Source organism: Sphaeramia orbicularis, chromosome 9 (assembly GCF_902148855.1).
Source record: "Sphaeramia orbicularis chromosome 9, fSphaOr1.1, whole genome shotgun sequence".
In the NCBI taxonomy this organism is placed as follows: Eukaryota; Metazoa; Chordata; class Actinopteri; order Kurtiformes; family Apogonidae; genus Sphaeramia; species Sphaeramia orbicularis.
The window spans coordinates 11,639,681-11,665,874 of NC_043965.1; the positions used below are offsets into that span (position 1 = coordinate 11,639,681).

At 36.6% G+C, this 26,194-nt stretch overlaps 1 protein-coding gene across 2 annotated transcripts in view; it reads right to left on the minus strand.

Moving 5' to 3' along the window:
• gak (cyclin G associated kinase) overlaps positions 1–26,194 on the minus strand; it is a 37,743-nt gene that overhangs the window by 1,034 nt on the left and 10,515 nt on the right. The window contains exons 8-29 of one of the 2 annotated variants that reach the window (XM_030142913.1): positions 25,635–25,770; positions 23,729–23,841; positions 20,888–20,966; positions 15,846–15,963; positions 14,466–14,474; positions 13,482–13,531; positions 12,658–12,806; positions 12,397–12,519; positions 11,186–11,319; positions 10,881–11,075; positions 10,119–10,236; positions 9,942–10,021; positions 9,640–9,833; positions 7,952–8,113; positions 7,655–7,818; positions 7,317–7,566; positions 6,118–6,312; positions 5,561–5,698; positions 5,365–5,451; positions 3,708–3,992; positions 3,366–3,514; positions 1,803–1,979 (exon numbers count right to left, since the gene is read on the minus strand). In XM_030142913.1, coding sequence (XP_029998773.1) covers positions 1,803–1,979; positions 3,366–3,514; positions 3,708–3,992; positions 5,365–5,451; positions 5,561–5,698; positions 6,118–6,312; positions 7,317–7,566; positions 7,655–7,818; positions 7,952–8,113; positions 9,640–9,833; positions 9,942–10,021; positions 10,119–10,236; positions 10,881–11,075; positions 11,186–11,319; positions 12,397–12,519; positions 12,658–12,806; positions 13,482–13,531; positions 14,466–14,474; positions 15,846–15,963; positions 20,888–20,966; positions 23,729–23,841; positions 25,635–25,770 — 3,105 coding nt within the window. The remainder of the gene's footprint in view (positions 1–1,802; positions 1,980–3,365; positions 3,515–3,707; positions 3,993–5,364; positions 5,452–5,560; positions 5,699–6,117; positions 6,313–7,316; positions 7,567–7,654; positions 7,819–7,951; positions 8,114–9,639; positions 9,834–9,941; positions 10,022–10,118; positions 10,237–10,880; positions 11,076–11,185; positions 11,320–12,396; positions 12,520–12,657; positions 12,807–13,481; positions 13,532–14,465; positions 14,475–15,845; positions 15,964–20,887; positions 20,967–23,728; positions 23,842–25,634; positions 25,771–26,194) is intronic. The other variant, XM_030142914.1, reaches the window with a different exon arrangement.

Genomic DNA, 26,194 nt, shown 5'->3' on the forward strand with positions numbered 1-26,194 from the left:
AAACTCATTTTAGTTCAGGGGCCACATTCAGCCCAATATGATCTCAAGTGGGCCAGACCAGTAAAATAATAACAGTGACAAAAGTAAAATTCTATTATGATCAGGTTTACATCTGGGTCAAGTCACACACCTGTTGACTTTGAATCAAAAAATTAGAATTGAGATAATGATTTCAAACTTTTTGTAGTTCAATAGTATAACATCTTAAGTTTCTAAATCCATTAAAATTTTTGCCAAAAAAAGGATTTTCATGAAAATTACAGAACTTTTTATACAAACTAAATTCAGTCCCTCGGAAAGTTCTCTAAGAATGAATAATAACACAACTTATCACTGCTATAATTTGAAATCTCAATCATACGTTTCTGTTTTCAATATAGTTTTATGACCTTTTATACATCCTTTTACCATTATAAAAATCATTTTGTCTGAACAATTGATGTGAATTGCTTTTTTAAGCATTTTAATATCAGATGGTGCCGGTTATGTAGGGAATTTCACTTTTCTCAAAAAACATGTTTTTTTTAAATTACTCATTAATCAAATGAGCTAAACCAATGGAAATTTCTGAAAGAAAGCATTTAACTCTCTGCTTAAGCATGGCTTCATTGGAAGTTTCCTTAAAAATCTGAATAACATGAACAGCTTCAATTGTCTTAAGAAAAACAAGTGCAATTTTAACAATATTATACCTCGGTTTATCAGTTTATGCTGATGTTTTACCAGACGGTTGTGTCCAGTGTTCTCTTTTATGCTGTTGTCTGTTGGGGAGACAGCACTAAGAAAAGGGACGCTGCTCGACTGGACAGACTGGTGAAGAGAGCTGGCTCAGTGGTGGGCACAGAGCTAGTCTCCCTGGTGTCAACAGCAGAGCGAAGGACCCTGGAGAAGATACTGTCCATCCTGGACAACCCCCAGCATCCTCTGCACAGGACAGTGATCAGGCAGAGGAGCGTGTTCAGCTCCAGGCTGCTGTCTGTGACCTGCTCCACCAGCAGGCTCAGGAACTCTTTCATCCCCCTGGCCATCAGACCGTACAACTCATCACTGAGTGGTCGGGGGGGGGGTCTCAGTCTCAGCCATGACCACACTAGGACTGACTCTATGAGACTTTAAAATATCCAAGCACCTTATGTAGTTGGCCTACACCCACTTTTCAAACCACCATAGAACACCTGAATAACTGTTACACTTAAATCACTGTTTCACTTTATATCACTGCTACACTTTATATCAATGCCCTGAAATGTGAAAATACAATTAGAAATCTTTATCTACAGTACTGTACAGGAAGCCCTTTTTAGAGTAGTTTCTTTAGCAATTGTCTTTTAGAGTGTATATACTTCTATCTCTCTCTCATTTACACATGTGCATTACAATCACACAAAACATTTAGTAACAGGCAGAATATTGGTAAAATTGCATTTACTTTTCTTAAGACATTTCTGTTTGTTCATATTTGTTCAGGTTATTCACATTTTTTGTAAACGTATGGTTTGGTAATGTAAACATTTTCATATAATTTTACTTTTTTACACCAAAAAACAAAGAGAAAATGTGGAGTTGTCATAATTTAGAGGTGATTACGATAATATTTTACTGGTCTGACCCACTTGAAATCTAATTGGACTGTATGTGTCTGTATGTGGAACCTGAATTAAAATGATTTTGACACCACTGATTCTTAATATCTTCAGTGTAATTTTTTGCAATTTTTCACAAATTCATCCCGCGGGCCAGATTGGAGCCTTTGGTGGGCCGGATTTGGCCCCCGGGCCCCATGTTTGACACCTGTGCTCTACCTTATCTGGATGGACGACCAGCACCGCCTTCCTGTAGTACTTCTTCACCTGGTCCGGGGTCACCAGGTCAGCTATGGCCACAGGCCTCCAGCGGGTTTCACCCTCCCACAGCACTGTGTGCAGAGTGGACAGCAGAGCTCGGATGTTGCGCTCCTTCCCCTCAATCCAATCCAGGATCTGCACAGAGACATTAGAGAAAACGTACAATTTCAATCAATCTAATTTTATTTATATAGCGCCAAATCATTACAAAAGTTATCTCATGTCACTTTTCATTTAGAGCTGGTCCACAGGCCGTATGTCTGACACCCCTGCAGTACGGGTAAACAACACATCTCATCCAGGGTTTGTACATATTTTTCAAGGTCAAATTCAAGCACTTTTAAGGGTCATTTTCAAAATTTTCCAGCACAGCACCTTATTGCTGGGGTCAAATACATATCTACTGTAATACAAATACTCATGATTTTTTTTTTTTCACTTTTTATCACAATGATGTACACTATATTATCAGGGCTCCTACAGGTTTCTACAAGTTAAATTTAAGACTGTTTAAGACCTTTTTCAGACTACTTAGAGCAAAATTTAATGCCCATTTCACAGATTATTTCGCAGCCATACTGGTAAAAATTCATAACTCCTACAATTTAGGAAAATGTATTTATTTACTCAAACACCTTGAGTCATTTCTCACCGGGGGCTGCAAAGTTAGCCATAATTGGTTCCTAATTTCAGTATAAATTGTCAGGTTGGAATGGGTGGAACTGAGTCGACTAACGTTACTTTCTTTGCAGTCTGGATATTTAACAGACACATTTAAACAAAATCCAGCCAACAAGTTTAAGGCAACATAACTTAAGACCTACCATATCAAATTTAATACCTTTTAAAGAGCTTTTTAAGGTATTAAATGCAGACTTGTAAATTCAAGACTTTTTAAGACCCTGTGGGAACCCTGATTATGCTACAAACATCTAAAATTATGTTTCATAATAGCAAAAAGTTTAGAAATTAAAGGAGAACACAAAGTTTTATCTAAAAAAAAAAAGGGAAGCCACTTGGTGTTCTTCTGATATACTCACACCAAGACAAAGATTAAGATACAACACCCGCTAATTTTTTGTTTTGACATAAAGTTTTACTTTTCTAAATATATCACGTCTCTGTTAGTAGCTTTGGCTTGAGTTAATATTAATAATAAATAAATAAATCACGTCACAGAGTTAGAGTTGCAAGCACTTTCAAGCACTTAAACTAAAATTCAAGCATTTTTAGTCCTTGAAAACACAACATTGAAATTCAAGCATTTTCAAGGATTTCAAGCACCTGTACAAACCCTGCTTATCACCGTTCATGACACTACATTTTTCCACTTTGAGAGGTTAAAAGGCTGATGAAACACGATCACTAACATGAGATACAACTGATTCACCAGCTAATGGAGCACAAACACAAATGCTACAGTTTACCTTAAAGTTAGATCAGTTACTCTGACTAATAGAAAATATTCAAGTGTGTAAGTCTGGTTTTTAGATTTATGAGTTTATCTGAGTGGTCTGTTACCTGTAACTTGAGCGGATCCATTTCTTTTGTGATCTCTTGTCTTCTCATTTCAGCGATGGTCCTTGGTCCCTTTTTATCAGGCTTTGAGGCAAAACCCTGAGTTGAGAGCAGGTCCTCAAAATCATCTTCCTTTACTTTTGGCTTGGGGCCTACATCACAACATGACACAAAGAAATGAAGTTATGACAGCCCAGAAGCCCCGACAACTACAAAATGACAACAACTCTGCTCAAATCTAAATCTAACACTGTTTATACAAAAATGTGTCTCTTTCTTAGTGAACTGCAGGTGAATTACCTCTACATAAATTATTTTTTAAAACATGTGTTCAGGCTCTCTTACCAAATCCAGGCCCACGGACCCCCCTCTCCTCTCTTCCTCCAATCACACTGGAGAAGTTGAGGTTGTAGTTGGGTTTGGAAGGCTGCATGCCTGCAGGCTGAGACGCTGATGGTGCTTTGGGTGTGGGCCCAGACCCTGATCCAGGCATCCAAGGTTTGTTCTGTGCTGAGGTGGGTCTTCCAGGATGCCAGGGCTGGCCTTGAGCTTTAGCAGATGAGGAAGAAGAGGAGGACGAGGAGGCTTTTGCATTGAAAGAAGGCCCAGAGAAATTACTGCTGGAAGAACCTGCCACGGACATGAAGACAGAACAGTCTATGAGTCAACAGATTCAAGACTATTAACTTACAGCATTAGATTTTAAGTGGAACTAAATATTAACCACTTTGTTGGGCTACAAATGCAAAAATAGGACCAATGGCCCTGCAGCTCCCCTGCATGTTCTATCAAGAATCAATAACGACTTGAATTTGTGAGGTCGTCAGGTTCTGCCCCTATGTTAGAGTCCTGTGGTCTTGATGCAAGAGATCAGTCTCCCAATAGAAGTGGGTGGTATTCTAAGAGGCTGATATTAAAAGAATGGAAGTCTCCAAATCCTCCTCTTTTTCAAATGTGGGCCAATGATTTGTTATCATTAATACAGGTGGAAAAGCTCAGGTCTTTGAGGACCCATGAACACTTTTCCAAGCGCTAGGACTCCGTTTCTCACGTACTTGGAGGAAGTTAGATTGGACTAAGGATTATAGCTGTATACCAGAGACCTCTTTCTTTAAGTATGGACTGGCTAGTTAATTAATTAATTAGTTATTACACACATCTGAGCCTTTGTTTTTGGTGTTTTGTGTTTTAACATAACTGAAAACTACAAAAGAAAATATTTTTTAAAAAAAAGAAAAATGGAAGTGGGTGGTACTTTCACTGGAGGATAAATCAACTAATTAAATCAAAGTTCATATATGACTTCCTATCAGTGCTCAGTAGTAACTATATTGATATCTGTAACCATTTCCATGTTATAAACCATCAAAATATGGCCCATTTTAAGTAAAGGTTAATTTGTTATATTTCAAAAATTTGTCAAAAATTCTAAAATCTCAATTTCTCAAAACTGAAACGAAGTTTGCAGACATTGTCCCAAGGAAGCTACATATGAAATTCGAAATTTATCTGACCAGTAGTTTTGTCGAAGAAGATGTTTGAAGAAACTGCCAAACACAGCGCCCTCACAATAGGTGATGGCCAATTCCATAAAGTCCAGGAATCCATAAAGTTATGGAGAGGAAAATAAAAACTAGCTAACCTTACGGCATTAGCTAACCAATGTTAGTTCTCACTGCATCTGTCGAACCAGAAAATAAAAATGTACCTGGAGTCGACCTGAGAACACCTGCTAGTTTTCTTTTTTCACATTAAGTTTCATTTTTCTAAACATATCACTTCTCTGTAAGTAGCTTTGGTTTACCATCCAACCTGGCAGAGTTAATATTAAAAATAAATAAATAAATTGCATCACAGAGTTAGAATTGCAAGCTCTTAAACTAAACTCTAAGCACTTTTCAGACCTTGAAAACACAACACTGAAATTCAAGCATTTTCAAGGATTTCAAGCACCTGTACAAACCCTGATATTTGCAACCTGACATCTGCCTGGGGATCTTACCGGGTAAATTGGAGCCCAGGTTTCCCAGGTCAGCGAAAGGATCAAAGGTCTGAGACTTTGCCTTCGACATCGATGAGACACCGGAGGCTGTAGACACACACACAAGTAAAGGAACATTCAGAACAAACATTATTTACTGTTAATTAAACAAAACAAAAATAAACACAAAAAAATCTGCCATTTTGACAAAGCGTACCAGTGTTGGTGTAGTTGGGTTTGGTGGTAGAGGAGCTCATGCCAGCAGAGGTACTGGCTGCCCAGCTGTCCCACCCACCCAGCAGGTCCGGTTGGCTGGCTGATGAGGTCATTTTAGGGGCATCATTCACTAGTTTATCTGTTACGAGATAAAAACGCATTGAATAAATCAACCCAAATCATTCCAGTTTGTTTCTTTAATGGGATGTGCCAAATGCACAGGGAATGTGATGCAGATATTCAGAATTTCTGCAGGTTTCAACAAGTTAAATGTAAGTTTTTTCAGTGTTTTAAAACCATTGTGAATTCAAGTGAAGACCTATTTCTGTTCTCAAGCCACACCTTCTTCAACATGATATGTGAGCGTTACATGTTTTTTTTTCTGAAACGCTACAGGTCACATTACTTTTATGAAATTCCAATAGCTTCAGAGCTGTCAACATCATATTTAAGACATTTAATACATTTAACTCAGACTATTGTACTTGCAATTTTTTCAGGATGTGCAAAAACCTATTAATTAGTGCCTTTTTGACAAAAGGGGGTGTATGTACTTACTGAGGTTAAAGAGGCTGGTGTTGGAAGCTGGAGTAGGGTTACTGTGTGCTGAACTGAAACCACTCGTTGCAGAACTATCAGAACCCAACAAGTTTTCAAACAGGTCTGGACCAGAGGCCTGTCGAGAGGAACCCACACTGGAGCCCACACCAGAGCCAGAACCCATCCCGAACGGATCAAACAGGTCACCCATGGCTGCAGAAGGGAAGACAGGAGGCAGAGAAATGTAAAAATTTTTTTACTTTTTTTTAACTTTAGCTATAGCCAGGGTTTGTACATATTTTTCAAGATCAAATTCAGCACTTTTAAGGGTCATTTTCAAATTTTTCTGCACAGCATCTTATCGCTGGGGTAAAACACAAATCTACAGCAATACATATACTCATGATGTACATTGTATTATGCCATAAACATTTGAAATTATGTTTCATAATAGCAAAAAGTTTAGAAATTAAAGGAGTTTTATCCAAAAAAAAAAAAAAAAAGGGAAGCCACTTGGGGTTCTTCAGACACACGAAAAATGTTCCTGGAGTTGACCTGAGAACACTCTCTAATTTTCTCTTTTGACATGAAGTTTTATTTTTCAAAATGTATCACCTCTCTGTAAGTACCTTTAGCTGGCAATCTAACCTGGCAGAGTTAATATTAAAATTAAATAAATAAATCACATCAGAGTTATAATTGCAAGTACTTTCAGGCACTTTACCTAAAATTCAAGGACTTTCCAAACCTTGAAAACACAATATTGAAATTTGAGCATTTTCAAGGATTTCAAGTACCTGTATGAACCCTGTATAAGACATATAGCATAGCATACATTTTCTTTTGTATTGTCCTCTATATGATGAACTGAGAGATTATTTGTTTAATGAGACGTTTATCCAAAATCCTTATATGTTGTGGAGCACTGATGATAAGACGAAATGGTTGTTTAGTTCAAAAGTATATAAATTAGCATTATTTGTTGGTAAAGTCTGGAAAAAGTGGCACATATGTTTGTTTAAATAGGTCAGTACACTTTCTTGTTTATGTCTGTTGTGCCTATTGTCTGGTATTTGGCCTTTGGTTTATATTTTTGATGTCCTATAAGCCCATGTAAGGCCTGGGCATATTCTTACGCAGGTCATAAAAATAAAAATTCATTCATTCATTCATTCATTCATTCATAGCACATGGGCCAGACACCAAAAGGTCCTTACGTTTAGATTCTGGTGTGACTCCGGTGAAGAACAAATCTTCCTGCACTCCCCCAGTTTTTTCAGCAGGGGGTGCAAAGAGGTCATTAAGGAGGTCGCTGTTGCTGGACGAGGCTTTCAGTCCTCCGTGAGCTCCCTGATGAGGAGTGGAGGAGGTGGTTGTGGAAGGATGAGGAGGTTGAGGGTCAGAGTTCAGTCCTAAGAGGTCAGCGGTGACAGTGGCAGGAGCTTCCTGGGCTGGGGGAGGGGAGGTCTGGAGAAGACATGAATGCAGAATTGTCTCTTCTGTCCTGAGCTGATTTCGGAATGTGATATATTTGGTCATTAGAGATTTGGCAAACCTGGAAGTCGGCATCAAACAGCGGTTCATTTCTGTCAAGTGACGGCTGCTCCCCACTCGTAGCAGAATAAGAGTACGACTCTCCCTCGGACTGATCACTCAGATTCTCCTCATTCAGAGACCCCCCACCTTGACTGTCAGTGGCATCCTGTGGACTACTGACATCTATAAATACACCAAGGAGACAGGGCATTAGAAATGACTGTGTTCACTATGGCTCCACTGACTGACAAAACACTGGCTTTACTAATAAACTGTCCTCGGATACGGACAAATATTATGAAAAAAACAACAGTACCTTCCCAGTCCAGCGTCTGGAAGAAGTTGTTTGCATTGGTATCTGTGCTCACAGGAGATTCTGGTTCTGCTACATTGGAGCTTTCTGGAGTTTGAGCTGGTTGGGGTGTTTCTGAGTCATAAAATGCTGAGGAACCTGGCTGACGAGGAAGTTCTGGTTTACCTGTAGTGAAGGTTCACAATTAGCTTACATGCATCTGTTCAAGTTTAGGAGAAAAATGGGAAACAGTCATATTATTATTATAATTATTATTATTATCATTGTTATATATCGCTATGACTATTACTGTTACCACCTACCACCAACTTTTATGCTGTGATTATTAAACTATACATACATACTTACATACATATATATATAATATACATACATACATACAACATAATTAGCTATTTATAATTAAAATAATAATAACAATTATTATTATTATTATTAGTAGTAGTAGTAGTATTATCATCACCTTGCTACTTGTTGTTTCTACTAGTACTTTACAATGTGCAATTGCCTATTATTTCAATACTGTTTTCTTTTTAGAGTTATTGTTTTGCCATTTTCTTGTGTATACATTCAGTGTTGTGCTGCTATTGGAACCTCAAAGGATGCCCAAAGGATCCATAAAGTTCTATCTAATCTAATCTAATCTAATCTAATCTAATCTAATCTAATCTAATCTATCACCCTCTTCACCCTGAAATGTGCAGTTTTCTACAAGTTAAATTTACGTCTTTATTAAACAATTAACAGTCCCATAATTACTTAAAAAGTAAATTCATTCATTCACAGCTGTCCAACCTACAGTAGGCTTTCATCATCATGCAAGCACCATTAACTGAAACCATCTTCACTTCTTACTTCTAGAAGTAGCTATCATGATGAGAGGAAAGACCGCAACACAAGATGTGCTTTGACAAATTCGGATCCGGTTGCAGAGTTTGGTTTATGCTTATTGGTTTCATGTTGGATTTGTTACCTTGGGAACAATACAAACTATTCCCAAAATTACACTAGAAAACAACACTAAGGTTAATGTAATTCAATCCCTTTTTAATACCTGTTAAAATCAAGACCTTTTGCATCTTAAAATTCAGATTAGATTTCAGACTTCAACCCTTTCATGCATGAATTATGAGAACCTTAATCAAGATTTTTTTTCCTGAGCATTTTTATTCCTCTTTAGGCATGAAAAAAACACCCAATGTGATTGAATTTTTTTTTTTTAATCAACCTGTTTTTCATGGAGTTACAAAAATGTCCACTCACCTACACCATGAATTTTATTCTTGAAGCAAAGAAACATGTATTTAAAACCCAATATCAAAGTGATATGAAAACAGTGAAATGACACCATGTTTAATGCAGCTAATCTGATGTTTTCTCACATTTTAACATATTCTAATACTAGTTATTACTCACTTCATGGAGATAATATGCAAAAAATAAATATTAACAAGTGATTTCCACTCAAGAACCAATCAAGAACAGCAAAGTTACAATAATGGTATGAATTGCAGTTTATGAGATGATGCATAAGTGTGCACTGTGTTGGTTGATATGGAACTAAAACAACAAAACCCATGAATATACAAGATTAAAGCTGTAGAGTAACTGTCCACTGTAGTGACCACTATGCATGAAAGGGTTAAAAAGAGCAGTGGAAATGCTGTTCTTAGCCGACTAATTCCACCTACCAAATTTGCTTAGGATCTCCTGCTGTTCATCACGAGAGGAGAAAAGGATTTTGGGGTTTAGGCCCTTGGTTTGGAAGCCGTCCCAAGGAGGCATCTTGGTGCTGGGTCTGTCCCTGGGTTCCACCTCGATGTCCAGATTGACCTGGAACAAGTCTGGGTACTTTTCCTGGATGTCACATGCATCCAGGTCATACCTGTTAGAAAATGTGGTGGACGGAACAGACGAGGCAAAGAAGAAAAAGTGTCACCATAGGATCAATGCACATTAAAAACACTTTGTCTGTTCATGACTGAATACGTACTTGGCAAACTTGACAGTGGTTGCATTTCTGGGGACAAAACCTGTGTGGAACTGGATCTGAAACATCTTCATGGATGCCATCTAAAACAGAACAAGATAAAGTACATTTTGTTCAGACAAAGTAAATACTAATGGTAAATGGACAGAATCAGCTGCACTTGATCTTGTGTATGCTGACCTTGGCCTGGAGACGTCCTCCCAGTGTAGATCTTGCATGATATATGACGACCAGTACGTCTCCTTGAACAGTCACATTGAGGGGAATCTCTGCTCTTCCATCCTCCATTTTAAAATCCCTGGATGATCACAGAGTGAGAACCCGTCAAAGATGCAAACTTCTACTCACACCACTGGCTTAATGTGCAGGGTCTAGACACATTTCTCAAGGTCAAATTCAAGCATCTTTAAGGGTCATTTCCAAATTTTTCCAGCACAGCACCTTATTACTGAGGTAAAATACATATCTACAGGAATACATATACTCATGATTATTATTTTCACTTTTTATCACAATGATGCATGTTCTATTATGCTATAAACATATAAAATGATGTTTCATAACAGCAAAAAGTTTAGAAACTAAAGGAGAACACAAAGTTTTATCCAAAAAAGGGAAGCCACTCGGCGTTCTTCAGACACACTCACACCAAGACAAAGATTAAGATAAAAATGTACCTGGAGTCGACCTGAGAACAGCCGCTAATTTTCATTTTTTGACATAAAGTTTTATTTTTCAAAATGTGTCACCTCTCTGTTAGTCGCTTTGGCTTGAAATCTAACCTGGCAGACTTAATATTAAAAATAAATAAATAAATCACATCATAGTTATAATTACAATCACTTTCAAGCACTTCAACTAAAATTCAAGCACTTTTCAGACCTTGAAAACACAACATTGAAATTCAAGCACCTGTATGAACCCTGAATGTGGTTGACTTACTTCATCTTATCGTACTCCTGTGATGTGGTAAGGACTCTCTCGTCTCCGATGTAGACCTCACAGAACGGCCTGCACCCATTACGCTGCTTGTTGAACAGTGGCACGGGCGTCATGACGATGGAGCGGATGGTTATGGGCTTGCTGTGAGGAATGATGGGCTCCTCTGCCATCATGTCACACATATACTCTATATATCTGATGAACAAGCAAGACATTAAACATCAAAAACCACAGACTCTACATTTGGATCACGTAAATAAAAAACAAAAGAGCCGCATACATAATGTGTTTGTGCGTTTGTTTACCTCTTGTGTGAGGGGGCTATGCCGGGTGGGCATCGTTTCATAGAGAACATGTAAACAGCAGCCTCAGCTGTGGTGAAAAGACGACAAAAACACAGAAAGGAGCACACTGCCACCGCCGATGCTGCTCGACCGTCCTACAGAGACACGAAGGGTAAAACTGTTAACTGACCATCTGATGTTATTTACACCAGCTCTAAATGTACAGAGTCATGAGATAAGTTACGATGTGGTGTCAAATCAATAAAATTTGACTGATTGATGTGCAGGATATATACATTATATTCTATAGATTATATTCCAGTGTTTATTCTCTTTCATTCAAAATATTCATAGAACCTTTTTGTGTCTCCCTCCTCACTTAACAGCTCTAGGTTTTCTCCTATAACGCATAATGACGCAAAGTTACAAGTGATATGAGATCTGAGAACTTATAAACGCAAAATTCCAAACTTAAAAATTTTAACAATATTATGCCTATTACCAAATGTTTCTATAACATTGTGTGTAATGTGTGTACTAGAGGTTGACCGATATGGATTTTTCTAAGGTCGATGCCGATTTTTAAAAATGTGGTCAGCCAATGGCCGATGTCTACAGTCGATTTTTGGGGCTGATATTTAAGGCCGATTGTTTTTTTAAAGCACAAAGACTGTAAAATATAATTGAAACACTCAGCTAAGTATGATTTTTATGCAGCAATATAAATGAAATTATTAATACACATACACACAGTACTCTTTGCATTTATTGAACTTCAAGTGCTGCCCACACAGGTGCCTGACCAAACATCTTATAACATTTGTACTACTGATCAAATACCGGCTTTCAAAAAAAAAAATTAAGGCTGATGGCAGATATTGAAAAAAATCCATATATCAGTCTGCCTCTAGTGTGTACATGTATAAAAAATGATAAGTTGAGGCATAATATTGTTAAAATTGCACTTATTTTTCTTAAGAATTTTTTGTTTTTTTAGGTTATTCACATCTTTTTGTTTGGATAGTTTGTAAATGTAAATATTTTCATAATTTCATGTGTTTTATTGCAATAAAATAAAGTGAAAATACTTGGAGTTGTCATTATGTATAGATTATTATGCTATTATTTGAATGGTTTGGCCCACTGGAGATCAAATTGACCGAATGTGGCCCCTGAACTAAAAAGAGTTTGAGTTTTTAAGAGATGTGTAGCACAAAAGAGCAGAGGCTTACCAGACAGTGAACTATACAGATGTTCCTTTGGTCCTGTTTGAGCCACAGATGCATGTTTTTACAGACGCTGTAGAGACTTCGGAGGTTGGGAGCGCGACGCAACTGCCAGTTACACTCTGAAACCTACACATACATCATACACATCACATTTAATCAGCAACTCTACACAAGCGCAAAAAAGACCAACTGTTTACTGACACTGAGATGGGACATTAAGAGAATGTCCCACTGTTACAACACACACACACACAAAGAGCATACCCTATTATGGAATCGTGACGGCCTGTATGATCGTTTCGACAGGTTGTAGACAGCGTAGTGGCCTGCATGACGGGAATCCAGGAACAGGCGCACGTCTTCGATATTGTTTTTTATCGCCGATTCCACCCCTTCTGCTGGGAAAGACATGACTAGACACAAAAACAAACACACAAGCAGGGATATTAATTATTACAACATATATTCAACCATTTATTCAAATGTTTCACAGTCAGTTAAACCCATCCACATCCGTATTAAATAGGGTTCCAACAAGTTAAGACCTTTTTAAGACTACTTAGAACAGAACTTAATGCCCATTTCACAGCTGTTTCCCTCTACTCATGTCACCCAGGTCCAGAATGATCTTTTTTCCAACCAGGCACTATTAAATTTGCACTTCCTCATTCTTACTTTCTGCTTGCGAGCTGTCCCTTAAAGTTCCCAAAGTCAGCTTTCTCAGGTGACATGCGTGATCAGTGGCTGCACGTGTGTTGGGCTGAATGTTCAGTGATTATTTGTCATTGGAGGCTACAAAGTTAGCGATAATTGGGTCCTAATTTCAATATAAACTGTCAGGTTGGAACAGGTGGAACTGAGTCGACTAACGTTACTTTCTTTGTAGTTTGGACATTTCACGGACACATTTAAACACAATACAGCCAACAAGTTTATGGCAACATAACTTAAGACCCACCATATCAAACTGAATACCTTTTAAAGTCTTTTTTAAGGTATTTAATGCAGATTTGTAAATTCAAGACTTAAAACTTTTTAGGACCCCGCGAGAACCCTGCATTTAGATTTATGACGGAAACTTTTCTTACCTGCTATTCTAGAGGTGATGTATGAAATATCCAGGTCCCCTTTGGCATAGCTGTCAAATAAATAACAAAAGCCATTATAAAAGCAGTAGTCACACATCTTCATAGGAAATAAAAAAAACAAAAAAAATTCACAACAGAAAAAAAGTGTCCAAAAGACAATTATGGTCAACAGAACAGCCACTGGACACCAGCCTCATATCAAGCCGGTTTAGAAACCAAAATGTTACAGTTTCTGCTGCAGTAGGACAAGACACCTGACACATACACGACGCACGGCATTGCAACCATTCTGGATTTGATGCACAATGTCCCGTTTTACATTGGCATATGCAGCAGAGGTGCTCAGAGTGAAACAATGACAAGAACAAACTCAACACAATTCTTATTCTAAATTAAAATGTAGAACACAAACAAAGTGCAGGCCAAGCACAGGGAATCTATATATGCTGATGACAGTCAACTGTATTTGTATGGTGTTAGGCTATATAATTGTAGTTGGTTATGGCATATAAAGAGCTAAAATGGTGGTTTAGTATGCAGTAGTGGTATATTGAAATGTTTTTGTTACCATTCATTCAGTCAATCACCCAGTTATTCAGAGTTATAAAAAAGTTTTCTAGACATACACAACAACATTACACACATTTGTTATGGCCAACAGCTACTTTAGAATATTACACTGTGTAATGGAAAGATTCTGGAATTAATGTACATCATGATATAGAGGTTAGGATTAAATTTGTAAAAAAAAAAAAAAAAAAAAAAAAAACAACAACCAAAAAAATCCCTCTGATCTGTGTCTACTTTTGGCCCATTCATCATTTTCTGCATTCATTCAATTAATTTATTGAATGTGTTTTTTTAAGGTCAGCAAGCTGTGATGAGCAAAAAAGGCTTAGTAAGAGTTTTCTTCTCTAAATCAAACACATCTAGAACACACAGAGTTGGACATGGGTTGAGCGCGCTTCACTGACCCATATTTACCTTGGGGTGCTATGTTGATGGACACATAGTGGGACCATGAGGGATTGGGATAGAGAACAGAAACAAAAAATAAACAAAATGACCAAACAGATGGAATAATAAGGTGACAGATCCAACAAATGAAGCATCAAACAATAACACAAGTGGCACATCAAGTACAAATGTTTCAATATAAATTCATTAGTAGGCTTGGATCATGTTATTGTAGCCGGTGAAAAATGTGAATTTACCTGAATGTTCAGTCAGTGTTACAAAATGTGAAGAAATGTAAGCACATTGGAAACCGCTAACACAGGGATGTCAAAGCCATTTTAGTTCAGGGGCCACATCCTCACAGTATGATCTGAAGTGGGCTGGACCAGTAAATTAATAATATAATGATATCCTCCTGAGACCCACTAAGTAAACATTTTTGCCATTTTTCATAAAATAATTGCCTTAATTGGAAACAACATGATGCAAAAGTTTTTTCAGATACATTTTTAATCTTTTTTTTAATATAACGTCCTTTTCAGTGGACTTTTTTTTTTTTTTTAAGTAAAGCTGTGAAACTCTTGTCCACTACAGAGGACAAAAATGCATTTCTGAGTCTCAGGAGGATATGTAAATAATGCCAACTCCAAACTTTTCAATGTGTTTTATAGTGAAAAAAGTAAAATTACATCACAGAAACGTTTACATCTATAAACTATCCTTTCAAAAATGTGAATAACATGAACAACCATGAAAAAAACTGAAATTAATTAAGAAAAATAAGTGCATTTTTAACTATATTATGCCTCTGCTTATCATTTGCAAATGTACATTACAACTTACAGATCACAATGGATCTGCAAATACACAAAACATTTAGTAAGAGGCAGAATATTAGTAAAACTGCACTTACTTCTCTTAGGACATTTATAGTTTTTATATTTTTTTTGTGAAAGGCTAATTTGTAAATGTACACATTTTCATGTAATTTCACTTTTTTACACTAAAACAAAGAGGAAAAATTTGGAGTTGTCATTGTTTGTAGGTTATTATGACAGTATTTTACTGATCTGACCCATTTGAGACTAAAGTAGGGCTTTATATTGCCCCTAAAGTAAAATGATTGACTGTTAATATCTTGCATTTCACAAATTCATCCTATGGGCCAAATTGGACCCTTTGGCAGGCCGGTTCTGGCCCCCGGGCCATATGTTTGACACCTGTGGACTCACATATGTTCAGATTATGGGAAGTAGGTAGGAGTTGTTCACTAGGTTAGAAACTGTATTAATAAAGCCCAATACATACATCCTAATCTATAGTGACATTAATGAGTAACCACAATGTGAGCTGGATAATGAATGCTTACAAGAGGTAAACTAATGACAACAATTAGCACAACCTTACCTGGCAACTGACTGGATGACTTTAGAGGAAGTGTCCTTTATGTTGGTCAGGAAGCGTTCTGTTCCTCCCCTTAAAATATCCAGAATGCCACTGCCAGCCTGGTCCGGATCATAGATGCCTGTAGATAATATAAGAGGAATCCAATAAGCACATGGAACCTTTCACAGTACTAAGTTTAATGGTGTCAAACAGTGTCAGTTGGTTTATGAAGAAAATCTCTGTTTTAATATTGAGATGATCGTTAAGAAACAGAGGTCGGATGGTTTTAGGTTCATTTCCATGTCACAGATGGATCAGGAGATGTTAGAATAGAATAGATCTTTATTGTCACTGTCACAGGAACAATGAAGATCAGTTTAGCAGCTCAGTTCAATTTAGCAGCAGAACACCTTGAGCAAAAGGGACTGTATAAAAACCAAAATATCACACATAATGTTAAGAAAATGTAGGAATGTGCAAAGGCTCCAGAATAAAATATTAATTCACAAATGCTACTAAAGTACTACTAGAACTACTGAAATATACAAAAAAATATATATATATACAAAAGCTAACTCTATACTACAAATGAGAATTATGTACAACTAAGCATAACAGGGAAATAATAGTTAATTCACTGATGGATCCTCAGAACATATGAGCTTAGATACAGGGTGCATACACATTTTTCAAGATCAAATTCCTGCACTTTTCAAGCACTTTTAAGGGTTATTTTCAATTTTTTCCTGCACACCACCTTATTGCTGGGGTAAAACATATCTACAAGAATAAATATACTCATGATTTTTTTCCCCCACTTTTTATCACAATGATGTACATTGTATTACACTATAAACATCTAAAATGATGTTTCATAATAGCAAAAAGGTTAGAAATTAAAGGAGAACACAAAGTTTTATCCAAAAAATAGGAAGTCACTTCATGTTCTTCAGACACATTCATACCGAAACAACGATTAAGATAAAACGTTTACCCAGAGTCGACCTGAGAACACCTGGGAATTTTCTTTTTTTAACAGAAAGTTTTATTTTTCAAATCGTATCACCTCTCTGTAAGTAACTTTGGCTTAAAATCTAACCTGTCAGGGTTAATATTAAAAATAAATCAATCATTTATCTAGAAAATCCTCAGTTTTATGGTAATTACTTTTAGGTATGTATTTTTTGTATGTGTGGATTTATATTTTTGGGTTTGGGATTAGGGTAATGTTATTTCTTTGTTAATTTGCTAAATAAAAATAAAGAAAATGAAAAAAACAACAAAAAACGATATCCAAGACACTTGATACAGTAACCCCCCCCCCCCCCCCCCCCCCGCAAAAAAAAAAAAAATCAATCACAGAATTATAATTGCAAGCACTTTCAAGCACTTAAATTAAAATTCAAGGACTTTTCAGACCTTGAAAATACAACACTGAAATTCAAGCATTTTCAAGGATTTCAAGCACCCCTACAAACTGACAGTGTTGTAATGACGTCTCATATTTGATGTTATTGTCTATCATTTGTTTTATTATGTAGCAAATTACATACTTTACAGCAAAACCTGTCATTGAAAGGACATTTGGATTCTTCAAACAGCTACTGTCATTCCAACAATTCAACTGTTAAAGTATTCTACACATTTTGTTTTGATATTTTTGACAATATTCATATTTTTTGGTCCATATTTATTTTATATTCCATTTCACCTTTTAGATTGAATGCATTAATATTTTACATTTAGCTACATACTGAAATGATCATTTGCACACGCAAGGAATAAAGAAAGTACGCCAGTATTCAGTACATTTTATCATTAATGAGTACAAAAAAACACGCCTTTCTTTGTTGTCGTTGAAGTTTACAGAATACCATCACATCACACCGCACTGTACAAAAATAGAAATACAGTATTTTTATACAGGAGATAAAACTGTTGAGTAAAATATTTAACTGCAATGTAAATGGACTTATTCAAACACAGTCTGCAGCCACTCCTTAAGGCAAAGAGCAAATATTCTGAGCCTTTGGACAGATGGTTGCCTGTCCGTGTAGAAATCCTCTTAATGAACAGCACAGACTGCATATGTGTACAGATCACAAAGTACTCTGAACACATTTAGACCAAAGTTATCGCTCATCAACAACATACACTATGTGGACAAAAGTATTGGGACATGTTGAATTCAGGTGTTTCTTTTCTAACAGGGGTCTGGGATACAAAACAATAATGACAAATGTCATAATGTAGTTTTAAATTGGGATAAATATAAATATATAATAATATTACGTTGGTTAGTTTGGTTTAAATTATCTTCGCTTCCAGAATGTCACAGAGATGGTTTTAATTACTTTACCTCAACATTGGTTTTTTGTTTTAGTTTTAAATCTATGACTATGATTTAAAAAGTTCTACCTTTAAATTTCTAAAATATTTTTCATGCTCTAACTGTAAATAATAATTTTCTACCACAAATAACCATCTAATTTCTTCACATCTCATTTAGGAAGAAAAATTTCCCATTAAACTTTAAGGAAATATTGATGTTTCTATCTCAAATCAGCATGAACAGGATATCTTACAAGCTGTAGAAATGATGTGTCCCAATATTTTTGTCCATATAATTCATGAACATACATTTTTGGCCAAACACTGCAGCTTCATTTAGCATCATTGGCTGTGACTTGAAAAAATTTGACTTGGGCAGTTATGCAATGAGGTTAACGAAAAATTATTAGACATCAAAATCAAAAGTCATCAAAAACAGTGGTTATGCAATCAAGTACTAACTCCTGTGTGTCATGTGACTAAAACAGACAGAAAAGAAAACATGGAATGCCTAAAAGCACTGTTTTTGGCAGTACAATGCCATAGATATTGACGTAAGAACTGAAGTGATTTTGGTTATTATCAAGAAAACATGGAAAATGGATAGATATCAGCTCTGAAATTAAACTGCTATGAGCTATACTTGTTGTTATCATTATATTTGTCCAAACAAATGTACATTTAGTTGTACCAGGCATTAAATTGAACAAGTAATTGAAGAAAACAAGGGTGGTCTAATAATTTTTTCCTGCGACTGTAATTTTAGTCACGTTATTTTCAATTTTCACAATAACACTAGAGGAAACACAGGTTCCTGTGACACTCAGGTATTTAAAATGCAAGTGACCAATTAATTATAAAAGACATCTTCTAGTGTTGAATGTTGTCAATCATATGGGACATCAAAGCAGTGTGTAACGGAAATATGGGAATCTCCATTCATGTAATTATTTTAACCACTTTCCTACAGTGTAAAATGACAAATATATTAATAAAACATAGTGAAACTGTTGCAAAAACATGCCGGTGTGTGAGGTGCCCTTAGAGGGTTTTTCAAACTATCATATCTCCGGTTTTACATGGTCTATTAACATCAAACAAAAAGTGGGAGAGTTTCAAGACTGCACTTTTGAGTGAAGTTGACAGGAATCCTCCGGGTGACCTAATTTTTTTTTTCATAACTGTGCTTTGAAAATGTCATGTGATGTGATCGTGCCGGCACAATCAGACTGTTAAGGGCTATAGTAATTAGTGACTGTAATAATTGCGATTGGTTTCTTCATTGCAAATCTATGAGAAATGCAACATGTTTATCTTTTTTTAAGTTAAATTTGGGAAAAACTGTGTAATATTGCTTTATTCAAAAGTATTGATATTTTCTTACACCCCTACTTGTCATCAAGATAGACTTTCGGATAGATTTCGGACCTAAGTGGGTAAAAGAAACACTCCAAAATATGGAAATAAATCAACCAAAAAAGAAAACAAATATCACACAAATGTATAACTATTTCATTGTAACTCTTTAACAATACTTTACATCTGAAAAGGAGGAGGAAGAAGCCAGGCTTATATTGTCCTACCCCAATTTTACAGGATTTGGCTAATCAGCTAATGTATACAGTAAATAACAAAGAACAGGTTAGACATTAAATTACAGAAAAAGAGAACAAATGATTACATCTTATCAGTAACTACTACTGTTGTACTCACATTCATTGTTACTATATCTTTGGGAAAAATAGGTTTTTATACAGCTTTTTAAATTTTGTGATGTTTTCACACTGTTTGTTGAAATGTGATGATCTGCACATAAAATTAGTAGTAGTTTATTCGGTTGTTAATTACTTTACACAAACAAAAACAACATATCCATTGTTCCATATACAGTGCAACCGAAAGGGTTTAGGCTGAAGTTAAGACTTATTTTGCCTAACCCTATTTACAATTAACACAATGTTTCCACAAGAAAACAAACAAAGAAACAAAAAAAATTCAATGTAATCATTGCTAAATATACAACAGAAGAGAATAGATATTTAATTTTAATTCAGGTAAATCATGTCCTTATCTCAACTACCAATATTGATCCAATATTGAATTATTTTCTTTCTTTTCTTAGTCAGTCCTGAGCTCTATATTTTTGAATAATAGTTAATTTGTACATCTTTTTAAAAGTTTTGTTTTAGACTGTTTGAATCAATCTTCCAGGCCATTCCAAAGATTAACCCCTCGAGCAGAAATACATCTACTTTTTTTATTTGTTCTTGTTTTAGCTTTTTAAAAAATGCCAGCTATACTGACTTCCTACATTCAAACATCTCCTGGATGTAAGCACAACCAGAAAACTTAAAGTAAGCATAGACATGAACCAGTGACAGGGGAAAACAACAAAAGCACTGTCCATCACATATTAGAGGAAATGAACCAGTGAACTCATGACCTCAAGACATAATCCCTTGGTTTAGAGAAGACAGCAGCAGGTCAAGTGTATGTATATTTTCTATGTCAGCAGTCGGCCAGTTGTAGGTAAACTCAAATAATTCACTATGTGGGACTTTCAGTGACATGGGTGGAGTAAATGGAGGCGTGTGCATATATGTTTTTGACTGATTAGAAGTAAGACCATTGCTCTTCCTTTTACACTGCTCATATGTGGTCCGGTAAAAACATGCACAAGACCACTAACTAAAAACAGACCCTATTATTTGCTAATGAAGCCAAACTCTTACCTGCGTTGTTGTGGACGTTGTGGATCTGGGTGGGCGGCTGTGCTCCATTGTTGCCAAAGCCTCCGTTCTGCTCCAGCAGCTGCAGACATTCATAACCATCATATACTGAACGCCAACACTGGTATGTAGTCAACATTGCAGCAGCTAAATAAACACTAAGTTGAAAGATAAAAGAAGCGGCTCCTGAAGGTGGAAAGACCTATTAACGGAGATCAGCACCAAAAAACAAAGACTAAAGAACACATCTGCTCAGTCAAGCCCTGAGTGTTTCATTTCAGTGGCTGAATCAAAAGAACCCCAAACAGATGAGAATCTGTGTTTGCGTCTAGCAGCCAGACAGCCTCTGTATTTCACTTCTTTTCTCTGATGTCTACAGTGCTTCCTTCTCAGTTTTTCAGTTCCAGTTCTGTTCCCTTCCTTCACAAGTTTTCTCCTCTCGGCTCTATCTGACAATCTGCCTCTCCATATGCCTATGCAGAGAATCAGCAAAGAGTGGAGGAGGAGGAAGAGGAGGAGGATGAGGAGGAGGGGTAGGAGAGGTGGGAGGATTATAATCTCCTTACAACCAACAGGGAAACCCCTTCTTAACCTTAATCAGATCAGCAATTGCCAAATGTGCTGTTACTCTGAACACATTTTCCAGCCTTAAAAAACTGCCTGGAACACAGAATAATTTTATGCATTAAATTAAGTCCAAGTAGCAATATAGTGTCATGCAGAAAAATCAACTATCAAGTTAATGAAAGGAAAAAATACAGTTTTCTGCTAAGGCGGTATGATATACTATAGTTTCACCCTCATGACATTATTATCTAATGTTGTGTGTACAAGGTAAATCCAAGGTCGCAAAGGTCAGACTCTTGAGACGATCAGATCTCCCCTTAAGACTTTTTCAGTGTCAGAAATCACCTTAAATGAACTCCTACATACCCGCTGAAACACCATCTTTAATCTTTTATTGTATTTATTTAACTCGTATTTCCAATTTATTGCATATTGATCTTGTTTTTTGGTTGTTTATTTATTGATTTTTTAGCTTGTATTCCTTTTCTGAAAATTTTGTGAAAACATGGCAAAATTTCACCAGCAGGCTGTATAGACTGTTAGGCATTGATGACTGAAAACGTTGCTTTTATGTAAAGAATGAATTGCGCTGACATGAAACAGTTTGATATAGAGCACAGGAAATTAATACGAGTTGTCAAAAAAAAAAAAATCTTTTTTTTTTGGTGTGTTGAAACCGACTGTTGATCATAAAATTTCAAGAAAAGGTGGTTAAGACATTTTTCAGCTTTCTTTTGAATTCAACTCAGTCTTCATATGTTGGGTGTGGATTTGCCTGTTTTTCCAGTATTGTGCATTTTTCAACAGTGTTAAAAAAAAAAAAGTGTTATTTTCTGAAAAAAGGCAATATCCATATGTAAATACTCAGTTCTGCTGATTTTTGACACAGTGATCAGCTTTATCAAAGTCACAACTATGGTGGAGGATTTCCCCTTAAGTACCGGGATTAGTGGTGAGACTCATAAGAGGCTGTGGCTGCTGTATTTCTCAATGGAAAAAAAAAAAAATTAAAGTAATCTATTCCAAACTGTGGCTGAGGACCAAAAATTTAACTAAGCAACCTGCTTCAGTCTGCCACCTTTAAAACTGCACCAATTCCTGCTCTCAGTTTGTGTTTGTTTTGAATCAGTCAGTGTCGTTCATCTCCATTCTCTGTCTCTCTCTGTCTGTTTGAGCCTGTTAGGATGATGCCAGCTGGGAAAAGAGGAGCCTGGGAAAGAGAATACAGACTCCTTTGTGTGAGTGTTTTCTGAATGTGCAACCGCATCAGCAATTTGAGCGCGTAAGTGTGCGTGGACGTCGACACACAGCGGAAGAGGCGGTGTGGTCGGCCTGTCAATAGCCTCTTCAAGGCCTGGCAGACGCTACGGGTGATGTGTTCGCTAGAGAAACCTCAAAACATGTCTTTTCAGCTAGGCTTTGATGTAGCAACAGTTAATTGATTAGCTGATTACTGTTATGTTTCGCCTTGTAGGGTTTTTTTTTTTTTTATAATACTTAATTTATTCCGTTACTGGTATTTTTGCCTTTATAATATTTTTGTATTATATTTCGTATTTAGTGCTTTTTTAGTAAACAGCCAATTAGTTTCCCACGATCTCAGAGGTTATAAATTGGCCACTGGTGCACTAGGCTCTCTCTCTCCGCCTCACCTCCTGCTCCAGCTCCAACACCAGGGTTCAGAACGTGCACGCCAGGACGCACGCATCAGGGTTTGGGTTGCCGTTTCCTGGAGTGTCATGTTGGCTGCACCTTTGGTCTTTTTGTTAGTCTTTGCTTTTTGTTTGACCAGGTGAGTCTGGACGTCATGTTTTCGCCTTTTCTTTTTGTCAGGACTTGGTCTTTTTGTTAGTCTTTGCTTTTTGTTTGACCAGGTGAGTCTGGACGTCATGTTTTCGCCTTTTCTTTTTGTCAGGACTTGGTTGCAAGTTGTGTTTGGTAGAGTAGGGGTAGCGGTATGTGGTCAGCTCCTGTGGTCCTGTACAGGGTTGGCCTGGCCCACATACCGTCCTTTTGTTAAGTTGGCCGGCTCACCTTGGCCCTTTTTTAAAAAAAGCTTTGGTTCTTTTTGTTTTAGGTCACAGGAAGGGTTAAATAAGAAAAATCAACAACTAAAAATAAAGAACTTTACAATTTGAATCTTTTTGTCTCCTGTGTCCTCTGTAATTGTTATGGCCCAAAGTTCTAACATTTTTAACAAACTACTACTCTGACATTTTATCATAATCTGATAAAATTGCTGATTATCTGATTGGAAAAATACATGTTCAAACCCACCTCTGTAATGGGAGATTTGGGGTTGACGTTGCGTGCTGCTGCAATCTCCTGAAGCTGGTTGACCAACTCTGTGATGGACAGACGCTCCTCTGGGTTCACCTTCAACATGGAACCTGCACAGCCAGAAGAGGGGAGGAGCAGAAAGAGATGAGAAGGAACGCTGAAACACTGAAGAGATAGCTGATAGTTATTATGAACCTCTTAAAGGAAGAAACACTGCTGTATGTACAGTACGATTAATACAGGGTTCCAAAAGGCTTCTACAAGTTAAATTTAAGACTTTTTAAGACTACTTAGAACAGAATTTAATGCCCATTTCACAGTCATACTGACAAAATTTCATGACTCCTAGAATTCAGGAAAATGTATTTATTTACTCCAATGCCTTGATTCCCACTTTTCAGAGTCATTTCTCACTGGGGGCTGCAAAGTTAGTGATAATTGTTTCCTAATTTCAATATAAATTGTCAGGTTGGAACGAGTGGAACTGAGTCAACTAATGTTACTTTCCTTACAGCTTGGACACATTTAAACGAAATACAGAGAACAAGTTTATGGCAACATAACTAAAGAACTACCATATCAAATTTAATACCCTTTTTTAAGGTATTAAATGCAGATTTGTAAATTCAAGACTTTTAAGACCCCACAGGAACCCTGTAATAAGTACCACATTAATCTAGCGTTATTCATTACAACACTTGTTAACAATAAAACAACACTCTATGCAGAAGATGGAGCTCATTTACAACAGGTAGATTTGTTTCCTCTCATTTGATTAGAAAGAACCAGATATTGGATGCACTAATTGGATGTGTTCAACAGGTGAAAACTGTGGGGTATGTGCAAAACTGTCTTCATGTATGAATCACACAGACTGTCCCTGTTACAACGTTGTGGTACAATTTAAACAATTTATTACAAAAGCAATTGTTGAGCTATGTTAATCAGATTTGTTTTATGTACTCAGTGGTTATCAGAGATTTTTAATTACATTGCATTTGTGTATTTCAGGTATCCTGTTGTTGAAATACTTTCTGTTAAATAAACTCTTAAAAAATTGCTACTCTTCAAGAAAAGGCACAATTTGTATCAGGGTTTAATGAAACAAAATCAGGCTTATGTTAATGATATTGTGCATCGAGCAAAGATATGGGACATCAACGACCTGAAGCTAAAGATAAGTGATGCCAGTGACACCATTAATGAGGCTATGATACAGCCTACATGGAAACAAATCCAGTACCATTTTAATGTGTTTCATGCCATTAATGGTGCTTGTATTGAGGCGTATTAAATGAGGCAAAAAAACTCTAGTATTTACTTCTCATTTTGTGATCATTTCCACAGATTCTATTCATTTGCTTTTGAAATAAATTTGTTAAATTGTAAAGAGACTTTATGGATACCTTGCATGTAAAGCAAATTGGCCATTACAACCATACAGAATGACCCTACTAAATTAAAGGTACACTGAATAATTCACACTTCATGCACTGAGTATCATGGAGGACAACAGTCTTTCGTCAAAAACAGTTTGCATTCCCAGTATTTATCTGTCCATCTGCTTCCATCAGCTGCTTTTATCTTTACAAATACAAAAAAACCTTATAGTTACGGCATGTCTTTGCAAAAATTTCATGTTTCCTATTGTGAAACTTCCAAGAGTTCACACTTAAAAGCTTAATTAGGCAAACTTCTATATGATACAAGTCTATGGCTCTGAAATCTCTAGACAAGAATATACACACAAACAGCTCCACCTTGTAATGTCTGGACAGTTTCCAGGCAACAGTACATGTGTGAAAGGGGCTCAGAAAGGTCAGCAGACACAAGGGAAGGAGGAGATAAATGTACAGACACATAGCTCTAGAAAGAAAGAAGGTGTCAGACAGATGTTACATACGTATGAGGTCATGATACACAGTGTACTTGACGTCGTTCTGGGGGATGGAGTATTTCCCATTGACTATCTGCAGCTTGGCCCCGTCCTCAAATGGATGCTGCTTGAAACACAACAGATAGAGGATGCAGCCCAGGGCCTGCAGAAAGAGAACCAACAAAAAGAAAAAATGCTTTCATCAGAGTGATTACACTAGATCAGGGGTGTCAAACACATGGCCCGCAGGCCAAAACCGGCCTGCCAAAGATTCTAATCTGGGCCACGGGATGAATTTGTGAAATGCAAAAAATTACACTGAAGATATAAACAGTCAAGGGTGTTGCACTTGTTTTAGTTCAGGTTCCACATACAGAGCAATATGATCTAAAGTAAAATAATAGCATAATAATCTACAAATAATGACAACTACAAATTTTCTTCTTGGTTTTAATGTGGAAAAAAATAACATTACCCTATGAAAATATTTACATTTACAAACTGTCCTTTAACAATAAAATGTGAAAAATCTGAACAAATATGAACCTGAAGTGTCTAAAAAAACATATGTACATTTTTTACAATAT